Below are 10,718 nucleotides of genomic sequence, written 5' to 3' on the forward strand. Positions count from 1 at the left end.
TCTGACTCCCCCAAACCAAACCACACTCCCCACCACTGAGGCCATTCTGACTCCCCCAAACCAAACCACACTCCCCACCACTGAGTCCAATCTGACTCCCCCAAACCAAACCACGCTCCCCACCACTGAGTCCAATCTGACTCCCCCAAACCAAACCACGCTCCCCACCACTGAGTCCAATCTGACTCTCCCAAACCAAACCACACTCCCCACCACGGAGGCCAATCTGACTCCCCCAAACCAAACCATACTCCCTGCTATCGAGTCTATGCTGACTCACAGCAACCCTACAGGACAGGGCAGAACTGCCCCCTTGAGTTTCCAAGGCTGCAACTCTTTATGGGAGTAAACAACCCGCCTTCCTCCCGAGGAGTGGCTGGTGGTTTCAAACTGCTGACCTTGCAGTTAGCAGCCCAACGTGTAACCACATCTGCCCAACCTCTGACTCACAATGGACTTTAACTAGACAGTAAACACACATAAAATCCTCGCAGTCAGGATACAAGGGCACTTCAAAATGTGCCTGGAAAAGTTCCAGTATCTTTTCCTTCTGTTTCACTCATGAACTCTTTGATGCCCCCTCATGTGGGTGGTCAGGTAGGTGCTCTCCAGCCCAGGCACTCGGTGCACTCCTGATCCACCACTCCCTGTTTGGGCCTTGGGGGAGCTCCTTCGATCTCTTTGCCTTGGTGTGAGGGGTTAAGTGGTCTCCTGTGGGCCCTTTCCCATCAGATGTTCGTTGTAAATCCCAACCTCTATGCCCGACTCTCTAAGCCTTTTAGGAATGAGTTGTCTTCGTTCTGGTCATGAGGCGGGATTCGTGCTCGGTGTGTTTGGCGTCCATCTCTTGAAACCTGAAGGGAGCAGAGGAAGAGACGCGGCCCCGTACAAATACAACTCTGTTTGCCCAGCCGCCCGCTTGTGTATTTCTGTTTTAGCAGCACTAGATAATGACTAGGACACTCCGGGCATCGCGGGTTGGTTACCTGTTGGACTGTTAACCACAAAGTCGCCTGCTTGAAACCACCATCCGCTCGGCAGGAGAAAGATGAGGCTCTGGTTCCCGCAGAGATTTACATTCTTGGAAACCCAGAGGGGCAGCTCTGCTCTAGCTTAGAAGGCTCGTTATACGTTGGGATTGACTCAGGGCAATGGCAATTCGTGTTTTACGACAAACTACCTGGGATGGTGGTTGTTGTTGTCGTGAGGTGCCATGCAGTCAGTCCTGACTCATAGTGGCCCTGTGCTCCAGAACCAAACACCGCCGGTCCTGCGCCATCCGCACGCCATGCCTATGCCTGAGCCCACGCTCCCAGCTGCTGTGTCAAGCCATCCACGGAGGGCAGGGCTTTCAAACAGCGCTCGTGTAGCCTCGCACGGTCTGGAGACCAGGAGTCCAAAATCTGAGTGCCAGCTGGCCACTGCTCTCACTCTCAGCTTCCGGTGACTCCCCCTGACCCCGGGCTTTTCGATCGATCACTCCATCTCGGCCTTGGACTCCGCATGGTCATCTTCCGTGTGTGTCTGTATCTGAGCTTGCTCTCCCTTTGGGGGAGAGACGAGAGATAGTAGGACGGGCCCTAGTCCACGATGGCCTCATATTAACCCGTCACATCTTCAAAGACTACATTTCCTAGTGATATCAAGCTCACGGGTGCCTAGGGTTTGGGCTTTAGCATATTTGGGTGGGTGGGATGCGAGGGTGGGGCAAAAGCCCACCCTTACAGTCTCCTTATGTAAATCCCTCCAACTTTCGGAAGCTTGGCTTGTGCTGAGCACTGAGCAATTAGTCATTCTTTATGCAGACAGCGTGAGAATTCCCAGACGCGAAAATGCCCACCGACATTCACAGGCGTCCGCCGAATGTGAGAAGGATCAATAACTGGTGAGCCAGAGCCCCTCTTGAGCTCTCATTTCATTTTCTGCTCTTGTTTTAATATCGTTGCACTGCCAATCAAACCGCAGAGCTTGGGGGGTGAGGGGGGCTGTCTGCTAGGCTTGCAAAGGAACTCCAGCGCCGACCGGACTCTAAATTAGAGAGCAGTCCATAAACTCTCAATTCTCTTTTGTCCTCGCTGCCTCCACAGCACGTGTTCTCTCATTGCCTTGTACCCCGGCTCTTGCTCTTCCTGGGGGCTCTTTGCTCCCAGGAAGCACAGAGGATCTCCACTTGTAGCCCGTGATATGGGGGCCACGGTGACTCAGTGGTAGAATTCCCACCTTCCATGTGGGAGACGTAGGTTCAATTCTCGGCCAATGCACCTATTGCACGGCCACCCCCCTCACCCCCCCCCCTTCTGTCATTGAAGATGTGTTAGTCTGGGTTGACGAGAGAAACAAATTCATAGACACTCATATGTATACAAGAAGGAACTTTATATCAAGAGTAATTGTATATTGAGAAAACATCCCACCCAGTCCAGATCAAGTCCCTAGTCTGACATTAGCCCATATGTCTGATACTAGTCCATAAATTCCTCTTTAGACTCACATAGCACATGTGCATTAATCTAGGCACTTTAGAGAAACAAATCCACAGCAACTCATGTATAAGAGAGTTTTATGTAAAGAAAGTGTGCATCACAAAAACATCCCAACCCAATGCTGCCCAAGCCCACAAGTCCAACATTAACCCATTAACCCAACACCAGTCCACAAAGTCCTCCACCTCACAAAACAGAGGCAATGATGCCGACTGCAGGATGAAAGCTGAGTCAGTGAACGAATAAGCATCTCAGCACTAGCAGGGGTCTCCACAGGGCTGCTCCAGCACCCAGGGCTGCATCGGGATAGGTCCATGTGGCTTCTCCTTGGGGATGTCTTGTAGGACGTCAATCTTGCAAGCTGAAGCAGGGAACTGCTAAGGCAGCTGCACCCTGGTGCGACCATCACAAAGCAAGAGACCCGAGAACTAGAAAGGCGAGGCTCACCACCCATTTATCCCTCCGCCTTTCAATTAGCCCCACATGTGATTATCGGCCAGGTTGGCACAATTAACTAACTCAACATGCAATGATGTCAAATGCAGGAAGATCACAGGCCAGTGGGTAGAAGGTTCTTGTGGCTCCAGTGATGGTGGAAGCATCTCAATGCTGTCAGGTGTCTCCACATGTCTCCTCCAGCTCTCTGAGTGTCTCAATGGCAGGACTGAGAAGGCAGAGAGAAAGGGTGTGTCCTGCCATCAGGGAGGAAGACAGGAGTTCCCAGAATCTTCAGGAGAAGGCCATGCCCACCCAGAGGCCTCACTGGCTGTGACTTGATTGACAGGCTAGACTCCACCCCTTCACTCAAATTGACAGGAGATTACATAACTGCCACCAGAGGCCTGTGTGCTGCTGAGCAGGTTTCCATGGAGCTCCTAGACGATTTTAAAGTAGGAAGAAAGGCCTGGCAACCTGCTTCCAAAAATCCGTCAATGAAATCCCCTTGGATCACAATGACTCCTTCTGGAACCAATGGGGGGTGGAGGGTGGGGGCGGGCTGCAAGACTGGGCAGCGGCTGGTTGTGTTGTCCACTGGGTCACTATGAGTTAGGGGCCAACTCAATGTCAGCATGTGCCCTCCTGAGGGTCATCTTATTCTTGATCCCCAAGCCGTTCAGCCTCACAGTTTTGGCTTGAATCGACCAGACGCAACTACTAAGAACAAAAACAACCAGGGGTCGCGTTGCTGGAACTTTCCGAGTCCCTCTGAGTGGACTCGTCAAGCCTCTCTTATTGGCTCTTCCCGGGCTCGGGAGCCAAGGACAAGACACTCTCTCCACAGACCTCACCGAGCACGCAGAGGGGGGCCGTTCCCCTCTTCTCGTGGCCCCACAATACCTCGAGGTTCCCGACCTGGGGGGAGCAAACCTCGCGTCCCTGTAAGGTTGGTGTCTTCGTGGTGTCTTGGTGCTGGCCTCCAAGTGGCCAGCAGTGGCCTTTAGAGAATAAAACTCCCACCATGGAGTCGATGCCGACCCTGCAGGAAGCAGCAGCGCTGCTCCTGGGGGTTTCCAAGACAGGAGCACTCTGCAGACTTGAAGCCCAATCTTTCTTCCAAAGAGCAGGAGGGAGTTTCTAACCTCGGACCTGGTGGGTCACAACCCAATGCATATCAGCTGTGTGCCCAAGGAGCCGTTATTTAGAGACTGGGGTGTATTTTGTCACCATGCTGGCAGTTACAAGCCCACACAATCGGCTCTCAGCCCTAGTGAGTCCTTCCTTGTCAGTGACCCCAGGGGTTCTCTGTGACCCTCCCTGGCATTGGTCTTCCCCTGTGGGGATGTGGCTGTATCTGTTCCTGCTTTCTTTCAGCTACAGAATTTAGGCTTAGGGTCCTCCCTACTCCAGCTGATGGGTTGATTGATAACATTCCGTTGTGTTGCTCTGTGTTGTGTTGTCTTACATTATGGAAAGTGATTACCTGGCGTCCAATCGGATTACATTATGGAAAGTGACTACATGGTGTCCAATTCGATTATGTTATGGAAAGTAGGCCAACTGGCCCAATCACATGTAACTACTTCATCACAAGTAGACTCTAGCTTAGCCACATCACTGAGAGCCAAAGCCTAATCAAGTCGCTACATAAAATGAACCATTAGCCGGGAGCCCTGAGAGCCAGGCTCTCGGCTGGTTTCCTCCCAAGAAAGTTTGGTTCATGACCGGTCCGTAAAGTCACCCCCGGCTTCGGAGAAGAGTCAGGTCCAACCTAACAAAGATCACTTTTCTCAAATAAGGCTTCCCAGTCAAAGTCTTGGCAACTGAATGCTTTTTTTTTTCTATTTACATCCTAGCAATAAGGAGGGCAGTTTTATGGGAACTTTGCAAAGAACTACATTTCCATGACAAGCCAAGGCTGAATAAAAGGCTCTGAATTTGGAGGGGAGGCAGGCAGGCAAAAAATAATAATAATAATAATAATCTGACATTATTATTTAGCAATGTTTTATCTCCACATACAAAAGAACCTACTAGATGTTCAGTGTAACAGACAGCTTGCTGAGGGGGAGAAGGAGGGCTCGTATATTCAGAACAAGGACATGGGAGGCCGTCGCTGAGATGGGTTGGCAAGAGCCACTTGAGTGTGCTGGCGATGGTGAGGCTGACCCGGGGATAGGCGACACGGTGTTCCGTGATACATACCATCACCATCAGTTAGAATGGACTGCAGGGCAGCTGACAGCAATATATTCAGAAAGCCCAGCATTAAAATGTCAGCACTCTTTGAAACAGCCCCAACCAAGGTTCCGGCCAGTCCACTCGGTGTATTTAGTTCTTGGACCCGGCTCTGGGGTTAACAGTGTCATACAGCTGCTGCTTTCTCAACTCAAAAGTAGCCTGGGGGTCCTGGCAGTGCATGGGGGTGTTGGGAAGCCATCTCAGGGAGGCCATACACAGCCTGCTCTTTGGAAGGTCAGTAGCGTGACGTGCTCAGTGCAGTCTATCTCTTGGGGACTCTGGGCAGGCCCTTTGCTAAAACCACAAGCTCGGGTGGGTAGCTGACTGCAGAGCCTTTTGGCCAGCATCAGGTGACACAAAGCAGGCTGGAGGGGGGTGATGGTGCCCATTATACAGAACGTAAACTGGAGGCCCAAAGAGGCTGGGTGACTGACCCAGGTCGCGGAGATAACAGCCCGGCACCATGATCATGACCTGCCCTCCTGGCAGGCCTCAGACATGTATTCCCAGGCTTTCAGGTCTGAGCTTCTACCTGCCTTTTGAGGTGCTGCCGTCCGTGGGGTGCCATCTGTAGAGCAAGAGAAGCCTAGGACCTGGAGATGGGTCTAGAGGGGCCCACCTCCGGGCAAACTGTGAAGCACTCAGCCGATAGCAGAAAAGGTGAAGGCTTGACTCCATCTCAGGGCAGCTCAGAAGAAAGGCCTGGCAATCCGATTCCCAAAAAACCAGCCACGGAGAACCTTATGGAGCAAAGGTCTGCTCTGACACAAACGGGCAGCACCTTCCTGCGTCAGGGTTGACTGGACAGCACCGCGGGTGCCAATGCCTAGTGCCCCCAGAGCTAGATGGTTCCACGTATACAGCCTCCGAGAAGAGGCAGACCTGCAGAGACCGTGGTGAAATGCCCGGTGGAGACCAGGGGCTGCGGAGTCCGCGAAGAAGGGAAGGAACTAGTGTGTGGGGGCTGGGGCATGTTTAGGGCATTGGAACGATGCTGCCCGGTGCTGTGGTGGCACTGTGAACGCACGGCATGCTGCATGGGTCAGATCCCGTGGCCTGGTATTCCAGGCTCTGTGTATTGAAGCCAAAGAATGAAGTTCTCCGAACCTGTAGAAATGGACTAAACGAAAAGACGCACATGGAATGTCCCGGTGCCCGTGGTGCTGATGCTTTCTTTTTAAAATAGACCTTGAGGTGGGAACCAGGGAGAAAACACGGGCAGGTCGGCATCGCCATGGAAACTAAGTGGTCCTGCTGTTGTGTTTTGCAGGTGGTCTTCAGCAAGTACTGCAACTCCAGCGACATCATGGACCTGTTCTGCATCGCCACCGGCCTGCCTCGGTGAGTGCCCGGGGCGTCCCCGGCTCAGAGGACCGCCCTCATGGCTGCAGGCCCTTTTCCATTCCCACACAAGGAAGACTCTTGAAAAGGGTTGGTTGCCACACACGGGGGATAAGAAGGGTGGGAAGGCCAGCTGGCTGTGTTTCAAATGAAACCGTGGTGCCTTCCGGGAGCTTGGCTGCACTCTCTGTCCCTGCACGGCAGCAGCCACCGCCATGTCCACCCCGAGAAGCCCGCTGGGCAGAAGTAAGTGAACGCTATGGTCTGCTTCCTTCCACCTCTCCTCTTCCTGCCCACCCTGCCTCTCGCTCTCCCTCCGTTAAATGGTCTCGCCCCCTTATTCGTTCCTTCTTTGTGAGAGGCGCCAAGAAGGTGGTTGTGTTTTGTTTGGTCCTCTGGCCCCAAAGCATCCAGCAGATGCCTTTCCTGCTCGGGCAGTCTTACACAGACCAGCACCTGGCAAGAGCTAGCATCGCGTAGAGAGGAGCGGACAGGCCCCATGTCTACCCCACGGAGCCATCAGAATTCTGCAAGACTCCATTTTCCCGCCATCCGTAGTTTGTTGGAGCAAGTGGCTTTCTTGTTCTTAACATCCCAGCTTTCCAAGGATAAAGGGTACCCATTGTCTTTCACTTTGAAGGTAGGATTCCCATCAAAGAAGGTGAGAGGTAGGGATGGCCAAGTGAGCAGGTGAGGAGAGAGAGAATTAAGGGGTAAAACCGTGTTCCCGCAAGCCTAGCAGAGTTGGAAGCAGCAAAAATATCCTACAGCTCGGGGTATGTTTGACAATGTTTGCTAGGCACTGCGCTAAACCGATCTACGTTGGAAGAAGTAGAGCCTGATTGTTCCTTAGAGGCAAGGATGGCAAGACTTCTGACATACTGTGGACATATTGGCCAAAGAGAGAGAGAGAGAGGCCAGTCCCTGGAGAAAGGCATGTTTGGTAAAGTAGAGGCGTGGCGACAAAGAGGAAGGCCCTCAATGGAATGGATTCACCTGGTGCTGCCTCAGTGGGCTCAGGCACAGGAGCAATGGGGAGCGTAGTGCAGGACTGGGCAGCGTTCCGTACTTTTGTGCATGGTGGCAACTCACAACAGCAACATGCTAAGACCTACAAATAAGCCATATGCATGTATTTATGTAATGCAATGTATGATATAGGGTATAACCATCTGGTGGGGGCATGAAAGAAAGGCCCAGGGACCTGTCTCGGTCAATATTCCGGCTAAGAAACCCCCTGCGGCAAGTCTACTCTGTACCACTTGGGTCACCAGGAGAGGGAGGCTGGTTTGCCAGCCGCTGACAGCAACGACATAGTCCATGTTATCTATGAAGAATCTAATACCTAAGGGGAAGTCCAAAATGTTGCTGCTAGCATTTCAGATCACAGGAGCGTGGGTTTATTCCATCCACAATATGTTGAAACGTGTCTGTATTCTCAGTGGTTGGCTGCAGGCAAGTTCTCCCAATAATACACTTGCCTTAGTCTCCTGAGGGTGCCTGTGGTCGACACATAACCACCACCGGCGAACCACAGAAACCGTGGGGGGAGGGAGACAGCGGTCAGTGTAAGATATGAAAATAATCATCTATAATTTATCAAGGGGTCACGAGGGTGGGTGGAGGAGGGAGGGGTAAAAAGAGGAGCTGAAAGCAAAGGGCTCAACTAGAAAGTCAACGTTTAGAAAACGATGATGGTAGCAATTGTACAAATATGCTTGACACATGGATGGATGGATTGTTATTAGAGCTATAAGAGCCCCCCAGAAAATGGTCTTTAGAAATAAAAATAAAAAAGATCCAGTTCCAAGTGGCTTCTAAGGGAATCTGCTGGGCCAGTTTGATTCAAGGCACAGAGTCCGTCAGCTCAGAAGGTTCTGGTCTTTGGGGCAACCTTGATAAGACTTTTCTCAAAGTGCACACGATGATCCTGGGGGCTGACTGTGAAGGAAACTTGAGAATATTGGGCACTGCCTCAGTGAGAAAAAGGCCAGGAATATTGCACCGAGGAATTTTATCTCCAGCCTGACGGTGTATCTGCCCACTCTCTGAGGCAGCAAGGCTTGCCTGTGTTAGTCCGGGTTGACTAGAGAAACAAACAGAGACACTCATATGTGTATAAAGAAGAGCTGAATATCAAAGAGTAATTGTATTTTAAGATAACGTCCCCATCCAGATCAAGTCCATAAGTCTGATATAAGCCCATAAGTCCAATACTAGTCCATAAATCCCTCTGCAGACTCACGCAGTCATATGAAATGATGCAAAATGCAGGATGATCACAGGCCAGTGGGTGCAGGGTCTTGTGGACCAATGGTGGTAGAAGCATCTCAGCACTGGTGAGGGTCTCCAAGTGGCTCCTTCAGCTCTCTGAGTGTGGCTTCTCAGCAGGAAGGTGAAGCACAGAGAGTGTGCCCCACCCCCAGAGAGAAAGAGAGGAAGTTCCCAGAATCCTCCTGAGAAAACCACACCCACAAGGAGGCATCACGAGACGGTGACCTGATTGACAGGCTAGACTCCACCCCTTACACTTATTTATCAATTATGTAACTACCACACTGCCCAATGAGAGTTTTGTTGGGAAACCCTGCCCCATCCAACCTGTAGCCCCAATCTTGCCCCTTCATGCTTCCTTGTGCTCCCCAAACTCAATGAACATGGACAAGGGACGCAATTCAAGTACCTCAGGGTTGCCAGAAACGACCATTTGGATGTGGTGCAAACTCAAAGAGCGTGGGAATCCACAGGGAGATGGAAACACTGCCTTCGGAAGTGTCAGAAACTAGAGGGCGGAGAGGCCAAGAAGCAATAGCTTCACATTCTGATGTTTTTGTCTGATAAAGGTTTCTCTGATTTGGCGGCCGGACTTGTGGGCTGACCCGCATTTGTCACATGCTATCTCTACAGGTTGTGTAAGACCATATTATACATGCATCTCTTGCACCTAGGTGGTGCCTCCTAGTGCACGGGTTTTTGTTTTGATTTATTTTTAAGACTCTGAAACTTACCCGATACAGGTCAGCACAGCTCCTAAATGGCCCTGTGAGGTGAGAGGTTAGAGAAGAAAGACTCATTCATTTAAAACCGTCTTGTGGGAGTGAGCTGGACGGGGCTGGGATGTTTTCTTAATGTAAAGCCCTCGGAGGAACTGGGACAAAAGGCAGGCCTCAGATTCATCGTCTGCTGATGTCAGTGGTGATTTTTGTGTTAGCAGGGTTTGTTGTTATTTACCAACCATGTATGTTAGAAGGTGTGGTACATAATCTCCTGTCAACTTGCAAGGGGTGGAGTTTAGTCTGTCAATCAGGCCACAGCTTGATGACCTCATTTGGAGGCACAACAGAGATAAACAGCTCATTGGAGGCCAGACACTCTCTCTGCTTCCTCCTTCTGCTGACGAGCCACATGGAGCTATGCTGTAGGCAGCCAGAGTCTTAGACCCATGCCAGGGCTGAGATGCTTCCACGTCCACTGGATCCACAAGACTTTCCACCAACTGGCCTGTGATCTTCCTGCGTTTGGCATCACTGCATGGCTGCATGAGTCTGAAGAGGAAATTATAGACTGGTATTGGACATATGGGCTAATATCAGATTTATGAGTTGATCTGGACTGGGCTGGGATGTTTTCTTAATGTACAATTGTTCTTTGATATACAGTTCTCTCTTACACACGTGTGAGTGTCTCTGGATTTGTTTCTCTAGTCAGCCCAAACTAACACAGAAGTCTTCCAATTCCCAGGTTAAGCTACTTAACATCTACAGTGCCCTTAGAATGACACACCACCACATAATGTGTCCACAAATGGAGTCTCAAAGTGTTGATCCCTGCTGTCTTCTCTGGTGTTCGCCTCCAGCCCCCCACCCCATTTGGGCTTCTTAGTCCCTAGTACCCCTGTTCTTGTTCTCTCTGAGGTCTACGCGCCCCCCAACCCAGTGATACCAGAACACTAGACACATGACCTTAAGCATTTGCCAAAGTCCGGAGGCCCCTATAACACCCACAGTCAATCCTCGTGTGAGCCACTGGAGTCTCGGGTGGTGCTCATGGGTAAGCCCTGATGACGAGCCCACGGTTAGTGGGTCTCTAACACACCCACTGGTGTGCTCTAAGAGCCCATGGTTAGTGGGTCTCTAACACACCCACTGTGTGCTCTAAGAGCCCACGGTTAGTGGGTCTCTAACACACCCACTGTGTGCTCTAAGAGCCCACGGT

General features: G+C 51.3%; 1 protein-coding gene across 3 annotated transcripts in view; it reads left to right on the forward strand.

Moving 5' to 3' along the window:
• PDE9A (phosphodiesterase 9A) overlaps positions 1-10,718 on the forward strand; it is a 140,587-nt gene that overhangs the window by 36,655 nt on the left and 93,214 nt on the right. For all 3 annotated transcript variants that reach the window (XM_045284749.1, XM_013005356.2, XM_045284750.1), the window contains exon 2: positions 6,433-6,503. In XM_045284749.1, coding sequence (XP_045140684.1) covers positions 6,433-6,503 — 71 coding nt within the window. The remainder of the gene's footprint in view (positions 1-6,432; positions 6,504-10,718) is intronic.

The sequence above is a fragment of the Echinops telfairi genome, unplaced genomic scaffold (assembly GCF_000313985.2).
Source record: "Echinops telfairi isolate 266 unplaced genomic scaffold, ASM31398v2 ScPeMD7_7469;HRSCAF=8507_0, whole genome shotgun sequence".
NCBI lineage: Eukaryota > Metazoa > Chordata > Mammalia > Afrosoricida > Tenrecidae > Echinops > Echinops telfairi.